The sequence below is a fragment of the Anopheles arabiensis genome, chromosome X, assembly GCF_016920715.1.
Source record: "Anopheles arabiensis isolate DONGOLA chromosome X, AaraD3, whole genome shotgun sequence".
Classification (NCBI taxonomy): domain Eukaryota; kingdom Metazoa; phylum Arthropoda; class Insecta; order Diptera; family Culicidae; genus Anopheles; species Anopheles arabiensis.
Window position 1 is genome coordinate 17,936,260 of NC_053519.1, and position 15,360 is coordinate 17,951,619.

General features: G+C 42.9%; 1 protein-coding gene across 1 annotated transcript in view; it reads left to right on the plus strand.

The window, feature by feature from the left end:
• The window catches only part of LOC120906584 (pregnancy-specific beta-1-glycoprotein 11-like), a 59,325-nt gene extending 57,041 nt beyond the window's left edge, over window positions 1-2,284 (plus strand). Inside the window, exon 5 of the mRNA XM_040318369.1 lies at window positions 1,699-2,284. Within this exon, the coding sequence (XP_040174303.1) occupies window positions 1,699-1,793 (95 nt within the window). The 3' untranslated portion in view covers window positions 1,794-2,284. The remainder of the gene's footprint in view (window positions 1-1,698) is intronic.
• Window positions 2,285-15,360: the final 13,076 nt, after the last annotated feature.

The following is a 15,360-nucleotide window of genomic DNA, read 5'->3' on the forward strand; positions in this document are numbered from 1 at the left end:
TAACGTTTGTTCTGTCTGCACCACAGTTTGCCGGCTCCAGTATCATCATCATGGTACAGCTGAATTTGTCATGTAAAAATTGACACTTGTAGTAATCAGAAGAAGAAAAAAAATACGAAAAGAAGATTAGAGCAAGGTAAGAACATTACTCAGAAGAAGAAAAACGCATACACGTTAAGAGCCAGTATAACACGCACACAATCCTGCGTAAAACCGGGGATAACGAGGCCGGGAATTGCATTGCCTAAAGCGGCCGGGAAGGATTAGGGTAAAGTTGTGCTGTACCAAGGTGATCCATTGCACACACAAACAAACAGCATCACTCAATATGTCGGCGGACTACACACACACACACACACACACACACACACACACGTTCGGCGCGTAAGGCGAAAGTGAAAAGGGATTTATACGATAGTCCATCGAGTTAAAGATTTCCGTTCTTCGATCTGTGCAAAGAGCTCGCCTGCTTTCGAGAACGAGCAACGAATTGAACCGTCATCCTTCCCATGTGGGTGTGTGTGTGTGTCTCAAGGAGGAGGTGGGTAGGGGTATGGTTTCACAGTCAAACATTGGCAAAATTGAACGTGAAATAAAAATAACTGTACCAGCGTACGCTCCCTTTTCGTTATCTTGCTGCATCAGTACGTACGAGGTAGAGGACCATTTGACGCGGAACAGTTCTTGGGAAATTGTTAGGGCAGTACGCCACGCGACTCAAAGGTGATGGGTAGCAGTGCTTGGGAGGGAGCGAAAGCATCACTTACTCCACGAAACCTCCCCCGAATGGAACGGAGATGAAAGTGAGCAGGGAAATAAAATTCACACTGAATTATGAATCACATCATTGCAAGGACTGGCGCGAGTGCACCTGCGCTACCGTAGCGTACTGCAACCGTTCTCTCTGAGCATTAAAAAAAACAAAAATGATGGGAAGGAAGGGAGCGGTGGAGGCTGGGTACATAAATTGAAATTGGATTATTTGCACGTGGGTACGCTTTTTGACGAATTGTTCGGTTCGAAACCGTCGTGCTATTCGCGGCACACACACACACATACATACACACCGTCGCACAGGGCACTGCCTGCCTGCCTGCCTGGGTAAGAGGGGATTATTATGGCGATCTTATTTATGCTTCGGTTACTTTCAGTCGTCACTCAGAACGCTTTCGAATGAATTTATGCGCTCCCGCCTGCTTGTTATTTATGTCACCGCTGCTTTCTGCTTTCCCAAACCTGGCCGACTGCAGCACGCCCGCCCCCGGACGGAAGCATTTGCGGTGGAAAGGGATTTTGTGGGATGAGGTGGTTAGGAAGGGACAGGGTAGTTAGGTAGAGCGCAGATGGTGGAAGGATGGCGGAGGGAAGATTTTATTGCACGAGCGTGAAGGTGGCATTATAATTAAATTTCAAGATCATACAGCGCATGCGTCAAGTAGGTGTGAAATGAGCTTACCACGAGCTGACTTTCATGTTGCTTTTCCTTTGTAAAACGGGAAAGTGTAATTTAGTGGCTTCAGCTTGGTGCCAGAAGCTTGTTGTAAAACGTTGCTATTGAAGTATTCTACGCACCACGAAAAAAAAAACAGGAACAGTAAAATTTCCCAATATATCTCAAAATACATGACACGAAATTTGCTTTCCACTGTTTTCTCACTGTTTTTCTCTCAACATTTCTGCCAACTTTCTCCATTGCAGCCCAATCACTGCTACTGCTTGCCTCCATCGCGATCGCCAGCCTGCGATGGTACAGTGGGCTCGACCTGCGGCTCCTGCTGGACAACCGACCCTAAGACGAGCGGGCAGCTCGTGCAGCTACCAGCCGCATCAATTAAAAAGGACGAATTGAAACACTCTCTTAACACTCTCTAAACACTGTTCTTCGCCAAAAAAAAAGTTCGTCCTTGGTTTCGAAAGGGGCAAACGAAGAAAACATCGTTACATCAGTGAGCAGATCAGGTGCACAAAGTACTGTCTGCTGCTCAAACTTGAAGCGTTCTATAAACGGGCAAGCTACCACACTGTCCCTTAATTGTTCAGCATGACGAAAAAAGAAAACCTCCAACACCCGCTCCCCTTGACGCTTGCATGTAAACCTTGCTCTTTTACTGGTGCATCTGGATATCATGGTTAGGAATAATTCAATCTTCGCTACGGTAAGCGAAGACACGTTGGAAAAAATTAACATTGATGAGATACTTATCGCTGCATTAAGGAGGAGAACAAAGCAAAAACAATACATTCAGCAGCACGTTCCACCAACATATAGTATGTAAAAAAAAAACAAGAAAAGAAAACTCCATTCACTAGACTCAAAGATGAGAAGCAAAGCTTGGTCCTATACGAACAGGAAAAAGGGGCCCCATCGATCAATGTAAACAGCTGCTGGGTAAAGTTTGAGCAGAAGCAGCAAGTAAACACGAAATACGTTCCAAAACTTTGCAAAATAGGAAGAAAACGAGAGAAACATGAGATAAATGTTGGGAAGTCTTTGCGCTAGACTGAGAGCCGTTACGCGAAGAGAGTGAGAAAAAATATGAGACAACATGGCAGTAAAACTAAAGGCATCTTAGAATAGAATATGGATTTGTAAATATTAGCGTTGAGTGACGGGGGAGAAAATAATAAATAACGCTACCAAACACACACATATACACGCACACAAAACACACTTATTCCCATTAAAGAAACTCACACAAACATACTCTTAAGAAGAATGCTGTGGAGAAGCAGCTAGCCAAAAGGAAAAGACGGAACTAGAAAACTTGATGAAGTAACATGAACAAAAAAAAAAAAGAAAAAAAGGGAAACATATTCGTATCCCTAAAGTAAAACATTGGAACATCAAACTTTTTCTATGTTGCATGGACAGAAACAAAGAAAGAAAGAGAAAGAGAGAGAGAGAGAGAGAGAGAGAGAGAGAAGACAGATGAGGGAGATGGATAAAGACAAACACGTTTTCGTATGCACATGACGAATCGCATGCACAAACAAACACACACACACACCGACATAAAAACTCACACGTATTTGCGTGTTTAAAGAAGAAAAAACTCACACCCTACAACGCTGCGGGAACGGGGGAAAAACAAAAAACGCCGAAAGTACTGCTCCCCGCCAAGGGTATGGAAAAGCGCGAAGTGAATAAAATAAACAACCTGAAACATGAAAGGAAACCCGAAATCTTACTCTTTGTGTTTGATTTGGTGTTTTGTGTGAGTGTGTGTTTTTTTCATGTTACATTTTGTTTTGGAGTGCTTGTTGTTGTTTGCAAATGCTTTTAGTTTGCCCATGATGACACACATTTTAGTTGGACTGGAGCTAATGAGCAGACGCCTGCAACCCGTACTAGATTGTTCGGGTTGATAATTTTTCACATCTCCGTTTACCGTGTTTCACAACAACAAAAAATCTGTTCAGCTTCCATAAATCAAGATAGTATCAAAAGGTTTTTCTCGATCCATAACGTATACTAATGCTTTTATTTGCTCTATGACTCTTCTGCTGGTGTCAATCCGTTCTTGAACGCAAAGTTGACCTGCCCGAAGAGTTGACAACTGTTTTACTGCATTTTATTTGTCGTTCACCCGCGGCGCGCGTTTACTGCTGATAAATTCACACTAAAGTAGCTGCTATGATTGCGCTGTGACCGACACTGTCGCAGTATACATTTTATTAATACATTAACACACGCACACATACACACTCATTCACACAAAGGCAGGCGATTTTTTACTGCAGTTCTGGAGAGTTTTGCTGTTTACTGTGCGAACGTGCTGGTAGTTGCTGGAACGCGTTGGTGCCGACGGGTTTGCTGACGTCGCCATCATCAAGAATCCGTAGCTTTATGGGAGTTGTTTTGTTTGTCAAAGTTATGTTTTATTCCTTGCCAAACTAACAATTAATAAACGGCAACAAAATCATTAGCAAACATTTAATGCAAAGCACGGCACAGATTGCACGCAATCGGCATGAAAAGAACAACTGGACGAGCGCGCATCAAAAGCAAAACATAACACAAACAGCCTTTTTTTTTGAAAAAAAAAAATAACCTATCGAATGTTTTTCGACGGATTTGCTCACTTTTTCTGTTCACGTGTTTGGGTGGGTACCTACATTTATGAAAACAGTGTACAGTATATTGTTTGTTTATTTCACTATCTTTATTTATCATTGTTGCCAATTTGGCCTGTCCGGATTGTGATTTGAGCTGCGTATTTATTTATTTTACCCTGCGCGAGAACGGTCCCACTGCGTGGAATCGGAGGTGTATCAGTGTATGCAATGTATCCCGTGGGATCACTTCAAATACCCTCCACCTTTCGAACAACTGCGGCCCGATGCCGCTTCGAGCTGGTGCGTGTTGTATTCGTCAAAATTGCAACGCTCACGGCAAATATTTGGTGTTGTGCCCAACGCCACACTGTTTCTAACGCGTAGCGCCAGGGAATTCGTACGAGCGGCCACGGCACAGAACCAAATTCTGTCATTGCTTGTCGAATCGGGAGCTTTTGTTTGCTGTTAAATTACCGTGGAACAACATTTTGTCACTGTTTGGATCTATAAAACTGTTTTTGATTGAATTAAATGTAAAATTCCTAGATACTTTATAGTGTTGTACATTTTTCATTTTATCTTTTAGGTATATTTGAAAGAAAAAGTTACACCATACTCATCAAAATATTCCTATTGCTAGCCCTTTTTATTTCAAAGTTGATAAGCTATTTTGCAAAAATAGACTAAATTGTAAGAATATGTACGCCTTACGTGGTCATACACCTAATGATGCGAGATCTACAACCAGCAACACCGCCAATCGCTCACTTCGGCGCAAACAGGCGTGGTGCATGTCAAGGCATACGATCGGAATTTATGGAGCGATATCAAATTGCACATATTTGCCTTGTCGTTTTCATTTTTATTTTTCTCCTTTTTTGGATGTTTTTCACCGATTCAATCCGTTCTAAAGAATAATATTGTTAAATCTCCTCGCATGAAGGAACAGTATGCATGTACGGTGGTTGTATTCTAACTAGATTCATATTGTCGGGCTAGGAGAAAAATTAGAGGACAAATAAAACGGACTAGACGTGAGGCACTTGATGGATCAATAGGTAAGGCATTGAGTTGTAGAAAATCATGTGGCAGGATCGATTAACATTTCTTGTTCAAATTTTATTCATTTTTTTTATTCTTCATTGACGATCATTTGCGATATCGAACAGCAATTTGTCAATTTCGTTTGTTCCAGATTATACTTGCGTCTCGGAAGAACTGGTATAGTGCTTTAGCGAGGCCACATCGACCACTAACAAGAATCGTTTACTTTCCTGTTTTCCATTTTCCTCCTGACAATCAACTGAATACAGCAAACTCTCCATCATGCAGACTCTACGAGAAAGCCCTGAACACACGACCGGTTTCACACCAATAACTCACCCGACGCAGGCGTTTGTAATGAAATCCCTTTCGTACTTGATTTACTGAATCTCTCAAGGCTGGTTTTGTTTCGTCTTGTTAAAAAAAAATTAGCTCCCCCCATGTGTGTAAATGCAGTTGAATCCCTGCTGCACCGATGATCGGTAGTCATCGAACCCAAACATTTGCCCGGCTTCATCTCGGGGATGTGCTCATGCAAAACGGGGTTGTGCCAAATTGATTTTTCAAGCCCATTTTTTAAGACCCACCCTTGTCGGTGTTTCTTTTTGGTCGAAAAAACAAAACAAACAAACAGCTGCAGTTAAAGGGGAAAGACGAACGATGTTCACATGTTGGTCGGACAAATACTACTCACTTGTTTGAGTGTATGTGTGTCATAAACAATCCAGTACGGCTTGAAATGTTATTTTCAACGATCACTTCTCTACCAACTCTGTTAACCCGTCGTCCTTAAAATTGGTTCAGCGGTACCGAATACAGGGTGTTGCGCCTGTTCCCCAGACTCCGAGTAAACGGTTGCGCCACGGGTTGAAGCTTATACATCGCTACACCAATAAATAATAAACTACTCCTACGTTTCGTTACCGCACCGAGACCGAGGTTACCAACCATTGCGCAGGGCACATGCTTGTATGGGCAGGAACACACGGGATTCTCACAGGTTACTTTTAGCTGCTTAACATTCCAACGTGTTTTTTACGTCACAATGTCAAAATGCATGAAACAATGATTTATGTGAGTTTTTCATTGGCAGCAAAAAAATCGAAATTTTTCTTCGATGAGTCCGTTGTATTTTACATACTATACTCATTTTTAGTTTACCTTTAATAAGTAAAAACAGAGAAGTGTAATACGGAGAGCTTTTAAGATATTATCCAGTTGTTTTAAATGTAGTTAGACAATTTCTAACTGAAATTATATCCACACTCCATAGAAACTCATGTGTCAAATTGGCCTCAGGCTTTCAACCTAGATTAGTGATGTCCAACTTGTTTAGGATCACCGGCTGGTTTAAAGTAAAAAAATCTTTAAATTTTGTTGTAGTATTCTAATTAATTCGCTATTGAAGGGCATATGCGGATTTCTTCTACCATTTTGATATAAACAAAAAAACATTATTTTTAGGTTTTCGTTAATTGTTCCATTCTGTTACCCACTACACCACATGGTGCTTTTGATACACGAAAATCATTAATATTGTAGAAATAATAAAACATGATAATATAATTATACTACGCAAAGCAGATAATGATATTTGCTCATACCTTCAATGGCGGTCACCCGGATGCTTAATAATTATTATGCATTACTCCTCATATTGCCTCAACGCAGATTCACCCGTATTGCCATTAGGCGTATTTTAGGGCAATCGGGTGCTTCTCTTCCTCCTTATGAAGTCCGGTGTCGTATACTTGGTTTGATGATCCTGCACGATCGTTGCTCTGCTTCTCAAGCTTTGCTTATCAGCGGTTTGCTTCGGAACGAGATTGATTGTCCTTCACTACTTAACAGAATACCGCTGGATGCGCCTGCTCGCTTTCTTCAAATTCCGTTGAGAAGAAAGCTTCAGGGCACCAATGATCCGTTTTTTCGATCCCTCCATCGCTTCAACAGTGCCTCTGGTGTGTTTGATGTTTATATCCCCCCTCAATCCTTTCACCCGCTCTTCCTTTAGTTCTTTGACTCCCTTTTTGTTTCCCCGTCCTAATTATTTCATCTTACTTGTGTTGGCTGTGTTACAAATTGCTTGCTGTCTAGTATATGTTTGTCTAGTTAAATTTAAGTATTTGTTCGTTATCACAAATTTTAAGTTTTAGTATGTAAGTTTCTCTATATTTAGCCCTCTGAGGCAGATATTTGTATCTAAATAAATAAATAAATAAATAAATAAATAAATAAATAAAATCAATAAATATATATGTGTAAACTTTTAGACTTCCTGGACAGCTCTTTACTCCTTGTACACCCTTGTATATGTACATAAATGAGGATACTCTTCGGATATGCTAGAGCAAAAATCAGACCAGTACCTAAAAACACAAAAAGTGCATATGCTTAAAGACTAAAAACAATAGCTCATAATTAAAGCACTACACCCGCCATTATTAACATGCTAATAACCTGTTCAGATAGAATTCGGTCATATAGTTTTATTTTTAACAGGGTAACCTGTGGTGCTATATGGATTTTTTATAGTTATTTAAAGGATTTGGATAGTGTGTTCCAAATCCTTTAAATAACTATAAAAAATTCATATAGCACCACAATCTTGCAACAGTTTTTTGAGGGACTGTTAAGAGTTAAAGCATGATCCAATGTCTCCAACAAATATAAACAATATTTTGCTGAGAAATTTGCCGGCACATTGGAGAAATGACAAACCATTTGCAGGTAAAGGTTTTCATAACCAATAGAACAATAAAATCAAACATTTCTACTGGATAGTGCCTGTAAAAATAGAAATAATGCTATATCGGAATGTTATGCTAAAGAAATATTTTTAAAAAAGTATACGTCTTGGTAAATGAATTTTGCCTACTATCAAGGGTCAGTTGCTCAGTAATAAATTGACTAGCTGCTATTTCAGTCGGGAATTGTTAAATTGGTAAAAGTTATGTAAAGCATTATAATTGTCCTACAATCTTAATTAAAATATTTGACAATAATTCAATGAAGATTCGTTCACGATGCTTTTCGACTTTCAGTCGGCCGTATAGCATTTGTATCTTTTTTAAAGTACTTAATTTTTGAGATTTTTTAATATATCGGAATTAGTTTTTGTATAAGCATAGCTAAAAAGAACTTTAATCAATGAAGAGTAGAAAATCAAAGTCAGAACATTAGTAAAAAAAATGAGTGGTTCGATTTGAGGGTGCCGCCTCTAATAAACTACGAAAACACATGCTACATGTCATATTTATGGATACTTAACCAAAGAAGTCCCTATCACTCCAGTCTTCGTTAGTTGAACTACTAAGACAAAATATTAATGTACAATCTATTTCGCTCTCATTAAAAAACGCGGACCGCATTGAAAGCCCTTGTGTGTGGTCCGCGGGTCGTATGTTTGAAATGTCTGATCACGATAATTTCAGTCTTTTAAAAAGATACACAAATTACTATTTGTTTCGTGGCGGTCGTCAGGAGCCCCGTGACCCTTAAACTCCATTAGAAACGCATTTAAACTGAAAACACATCATATCACACAAGACGATTTATTGAGGCAAAATTGTTTGTTCAAAGTAGACTAAATCCAATATGTACTAAAATAACACAGCTGTCAATTTGATATGAAAAATACTACCCAGGTGATGAATATATTTGCACTCACAGTCAGAAAGATCATAAACCATCTCTCAGCTTTTTAACATAAACCATCAAAGGGACTATTACTGGACAATTGAACCATTACTTTTATTAGACTGTGATGGACAAATAAGCAAACCAAGCATCTTTCTCTCTTTCTCTCTCTCTCTCTTCTCTCTTTCTCTTTCTCTATCCCTCTCATTAGCTTTGTTGTCTCTCACTCACTCACTCACTCTTATCCTTTAATATAAATCGTATCGCTTCCTTTTCTCCATTGCATTCTCCATTATAGGCGTACTGCACCTAACGCATAATACCGGAGATGAAAGCAATTTTCCAACGTCATTGCTCGGTGTGCTGCACTCTCTTTCTTTCTGCACATGCACTGCTAACGACAACAGCACCAAAAACCAACCAACAAAAACCCGAGGGGTTTAGCGCAATCGATTCGTCGATTTGTCTTGCTCGTGCACCAAAAAGCCAACCTACTGAGCAGCCCTAAACCTTTCCCCTGACCAGCCTCCACCAGACTTGTCCGATGCTTTGTTTCCGGTGCGCACGTGTTTGTGTTCGATCGGTCAAACGGTCCGGGCATGGTACGACGCACAATTGGACATACCGCAAAACATAACCTTTACCACCGATTTACCGCATCGTCAAATCCCCCCCCCCCCCGTAAGAGGTAAGAGGAGGAGGATGAGAAATGCAGGTGTGCAGTGCCTACACGAATTGTACATGGGAGGGGGCGAAGTGTCAAGCGACCACTCGCACACACGCTTTACAGTAATGGGCGATGGGCGAATGAACGAGACGCAGCGTTCGGAAGGTCGACCGGAACGAAAGTTTCCTAGCCACCAGAGTTTCCCAAAAACCACCAGCTCTGGAAGTGGTTTACAAGATGAAAGCAAGGGCAAGGGATGCGGGAGAGGTGAGTGTTATATTGAACTGAACCGATTAACCGCTGCGGTGAGCTGAGGCGGATCCCCCTCGACCCCTGTTCCGCGCTGGCGACAAACCCCTTTTTTCGACTCGTACACGGTCCCGGACCCAGACCACGAAAGTCCAGAAGTGTTCAGCTTTACGTGACCGGGGGCTGCATTACCTTCGTCGGATGGCTCGAGCGGTATCGGTCAACCCAAGTGTGTAACTTTGTGAATTTGTCCATTGGTAGGAGGAGAGAGAGGGGTTCGTTGCCTGTGCAAGATTTTGCTTTGACCTTTTATCCTCTGCTTTTAGAGTCGGATGCATGAAACTGTTTCAAACTGTTTCGGGAAAGATAAATCCTAAACACACAATATTGATATTACGCTACAGAATCCTTGCGGCATACAGATTTTGAGCCAAACCATTGAAGCAACCACCAATATTAATCATAAAGAGACACACCATTCGCACCGTGCCCGTGTCCTCAGCTCAAATAATGGACTGCCGAAGCAAAGTTGTTGGAAAATCAGCACCTAAACACACACACACCAATCCGAGCCGGGGATCTAATTAAGGGTGCCCATCACCACCAATTGATCCGGCCGAATAGTGCGAACAGTGGTTGGCCGCGAACAGGCCGGCCGGCTGGACGCTAATTATTTACGATCACTTCGGGGCACGGCAGCACAGCGTATTGCACGCTTCATCGATTCGTAAGATTCTCGGGGTGCGAACAACGCCTTGGCCACGGCTTCGCGTTCGCGATAATTAATCAACCTACAGCGAGGTGCCACCGTACTGGACGAGGAATCAATGTGTGTTTGTGTAGATTTGTGAGTGTCAGCGCATGTTTTCGCAGGTCCTACGAGTCGCCCGCCGATCGCCGGTAGTCAATTAGTCGCGTGAAAGCTGGTAGAACCTGAACCGGCAAGGGGACACGGACGCTAAAAACTGTCCCACTGGCTTGCCTGGTTTCTATGTTCTCGGTTTGTATTCGTCTTCGCCCTGTGGACTTTAAATCATTTCCGCCTTTTGCACCTTGACGTTCACGACCCCTCCCGCCCTTTCACCCGCCACCCAACACCGAGGGAAGCTTCCTACACGGACGCCCTGTCTCGCCATCCCGCCTCGATAAGAGGCTTCTCGGGGACGGGAGTGTGAGACGATTTATGTGCGTGTTTGTGTACCTTGCTCACACCCCGAACGGTAGCCTCGAACGGAAACCTCGGCTTCAGCAGGAAAAATGACTGCCGGGCAATGTTTATACAACTTCCACAGCGACACTCATTATTATGTAAATAAACTCGTCGGAGACGAATTGATTCGGCGACCGCGCGCGCGGCACGTCCCGCCGGCACTGCGACTTTTGCGCGCTGGCAATGCGGCGTACCGAGCGAGCGAGCAGTTGCTGCTAACCTGCCTGCCTCCCTCCGCTTTGCCTGCTTCACCACTGCCCTGCTCGTCTACCGTGCCCGTGCGGAGATTGACAGCCGGCGTGAACGTGAACCAGCTGCTCGCGACGGCAAAGCGCTCCTTCGGGCGTGGATCGGTGTCGGGCTGATGAAAACAAACTTGCCCGCCTTTCTCTCCCTCCCCATCCCTTCGTTCGCACAGTACATGCTTGGAGTGGGTGGCTACCGCTTTGCTTGTATTGATTAGGGTAATTAGTTTCTTAAATACTGATTAATTTTAACAGCTTGCCAAAACCTGCCATACCATGGCCGCCGATACCGACGAGCGACAAGAACTGTGATGGGTGACGGGCAGCGGAGCAAAACACAAAAAAAAACAATGAGTCTTAATGGGGACAGGTACAATAAATAAACGCACAACGTTAGCCCTGCAGCTGATTAGAAAGTTCAGCGACGTAACGCTCGTTACACTTATCTGCTAACCCTTAACATGTGCAATTGCCTTGGCCCTTCAGGCACAAATGTTTAGCCCTCTCCGTAGTGCCCAATGTGTCATCGATACGTGGAGAGATGCAGCATTACAGCAACAGTGCTTAAAACAGTCTCTCGCCCCATTCCTCTGCTGCTACCTCTTTTCGCTTGCTCCTCATTTAGGTCTTTTCATTCGAAAACGCGCCACGGCTCACCTCGGCCGATAACGGCCAATCGATGGCGGTCAAACAGCTACAAACAAAGTACGACGACCCAACGACAACTCGATCACAAATCCTCCCCCTCCGCCTCTTGCTATCCCCTGCCTTCTTTTTCATATCTCGTCGCACATTTTTTCACGCCTTTGTTCCATCGCTCGCCCTATCGTCAAAACTGTTCTGCCACAAATAACTCAAAAACTAGCCCTCCACCGGAGCGCACCGCTTTCCGCCGCACTTCCACGCACTGAAAATCACCCCTAGCTTCCGCACACTCCCTCCCCGCCCAATAAAATCCCATTAACATAACTTGCCACAAACGGCTGACAAACGTCCACCAATTGTTTACCAATCATTGACTCGCAATCGGCCACGAATTGATTACCGTTTCGCACCTCTTTTCCCACCAGCCACAGCTCTCCCCGCAGCTGATCGTGGAAGGAAGTTGCACACACACACTCGCTAGCAAACCTAACACTCACTCGCCATAAAACCGTTGACACACACAACCAGTGATGCGTACCGGATAGCCACCAGGCGCCTCCATTTTGCCCTTCACCAGTAAAGCGGAGACAGTCAAAGAGATAGAAAGAGAGAGAGAAAGAGAGAGAAAGAGAGAGTGTGTGTGTTAAATAATATGCGAAAAGGAAGGAATCCAGCAGAGGAGGTGGGTGGTGTGGATTATCTGCGGGTACCGCAAAACACACCACCACCGAGGAGTTCGTGTGCATCTCGCTCGCGCTTGGACGTCGCGCGCGTTGGAATTATTTATGGCGATGAATAATTTCTGCTCATTATTATTGCGAGCTTCGCCCTTTTGGCGTCGCATCGAACAAAGATCCCGTGGGCAGGCGGCGAAGGGAGGCGGGCTACGGGGAGCTGAAGGTCAGTCACTGCATACACTCGACGCCTGGACGTGGGCAGACGGCGAACCCGCTGCTTTGTATGCGCCACACTAGCAAGTTCCGCATCGAGCCGGAAAACTTTTGCCGCGTCCCCAAATCAGAGCAACACCCCCACGCCCACCACCCCCTCTCGCCGCGAACCGAGGATCAGAGAGGTTGAGCAATGCACCCGCAAGAGGATCGTGTAGATGTGTGTGTGTTTGTGCTTCAGGGTACGAAAAGGGAGTTCTTCTTATTCTGCTTTCTCCACCACCGCTCAAATGCATTCACACGTTTCTTCAATCGAGGGAGAGTGTGTTGCGCTTCCGCTGCAACGCTGTTGTTCGAGCTTCCGGGGTGGTGTCACTGCAGCAGGGTCACTTTACGCAAAAACACTCGACACGAGGCCTCCCCTCACTCCTACTCGGGCCTCCCTTCGTTTATGGGGCTTGTTCTCTTTTGTTCACTTGTTTCTTCCCGCGTTCTTAAAACCTCGCTCGGGCCGGCTGCCCAAACCAGTGCTGCCAAAACTACCCACACCGGAAGCTCGTGCGGGTGCGAACAGCAGTTGTGTGTGCCATTGTTTTGCGCCTGCAGTGAGGAATTAATATTCATGATGTTTGACGCCCGAACCGATAATAATGGTGGCAAGCAATTTGTGCCCGCGCCGGAACCGCTTCAAACCGCAGCACACCGCAAAGCGGAGGACGGGAATGATTGATCCTTAATTTCCTTTGCAGGTGAAAGCAATGGGGTGTAGCATTTCTTTGCTTGCTTTTATTGCAGTTTTCGGTCCATTGTTATTGGTTCTGCATTCGGATTGCCGAAAGACTCGAACTTCCATTCACTCACAAGCGGTACGGATTTACGGTATTTATATTTTACATTTAATATTCCTTTTTTGCAATTTTTATTTTTGCTTAATCCTATCATAATGTCTTGCTTCCTTTGTTTTCTATAAAAATATGTTTTTTTTTAAACCATCCTATATTTTCTCATTCAATTATTTCCAGTTATGTAGCTCCATTCTCAAAACTGCAAACTTAAACCTCTTTTAAACTTCCTCCTGAGGCATATTGGTCTCGGCATCATCATTAATGAGTAAAACAAAGCACCCTCCGATCCAGCCACCAAACTTACTCGATTTTGTGGCTGTGCATGGTTCCTGCCGTACCGTAAGTACAGCCACACTTTCGCACCTTACGGTTGCAATGGCTAAGGGGCCGACCGTCCGTCCAGTAATCCCACCGAAGCAACCAGATTAACTTTTCGCTATAATTATGACAATCTGGAACGAGGAGAAACGGGAAGAGATTTCCCTACTTGCGTTCAAAGTGTGGCACAAAATTAATTAAACATCGTTTCCCCCTTCCAAATCTGATTATTGTTTCATTTTGTCCATAGTAAAAAAAAAAACACACAAGTTCCTTGTCTGCCGCTGCCGCCAAGAAACAAGCTGGCCGCACGTGATTAGGAGGCGAGCAGGCGAAAAAGTGTACTGCAACATAATCTTGCCGGTCGGCGGTGTGTAATCATCCCGCCACTATTCCAGGGCTTCACATTCGGGCTGCTTTACCTCGCCATTACCGTGCGCTGGCAAAGGTGAAGTTCGATCTGCGGTACCAGATTACGGACAAAAGAAGCTGATCATGCTGATGCAGGAAATGGGGCGGTCGGATCCGATTGCACTCTGGCTCTCGGTTACACTCGCCCTGCAACAGGGCTCCAAAAGTTTTCACAATTTCCAAAGGAAATGAACATTTTCATGTTGCAGTGGTTGAAAGTAAAAACACAGTATTGTATGAGGACTTTTTCGAAGCAACAATGTGATATATGAGTTGTTTGAACCCATTTTATTGATTGTGTTACTCACTTTTTTATTGTTTAAATTCTGCATATGCTTTAAGAAACTGTGCGTAGAATAACTTTCAAAAGGTATTTTAAAACTATTTTCACAAAAATAAATAAAAATAAAACCTGAAATACACCTTACATGTGGCAATGTTTCTTCATGGCATTCATGTAGGTAAACTTTTTCCCTTCCTGTTCAAACAATATTTTGTTTATTTGTTGATTTATTTAAAAATTCATATGCTGATGAAATTTCCATAATTACCACGAAAAGAGAAACAACAGAAGTAATCAAACAAACTTTTGACACATTTTGCGTAGCATCTGGTTCCAAAACTAACACCGACAAAACAAAGGCTATAGATATAGGTTAAGTGAATGATTTAACAAAAATATAATATTCCCTGGATTACCACATATGTAAAAATAAAATGTAATAAACATTTAATTTTTCATTTATTTTAACATGGTTCACTAATTCACAAAAAATAACAATTAAAATCAAAAGGGGTGTCATTAGCATAACATTTGCTTAATTAGCTTGGCAACATAAAGCGAGAAATATCAATTTACAACAAAGTACTGTTGTACATAATACATTCCTAACATCCGAGCTGTGATACTTGGAATCAATAATCACACCAAACAATTACCATATTGCCAAAATAATCTTAGCTTTAGTACAATCCAAAGGCAGTATCAAAGTTAGCATGCAATAACTAGCCTTATCAAAAGCGAACAATGTTTTAAACTTATTAAGATAAATGTACCAATACTGGTGCAACTTGTAGGGGTACAGATGTGTTATAATGGTTTAACAGTGTTTTTATTGCAATGGTTTTTTTATCTACGCAA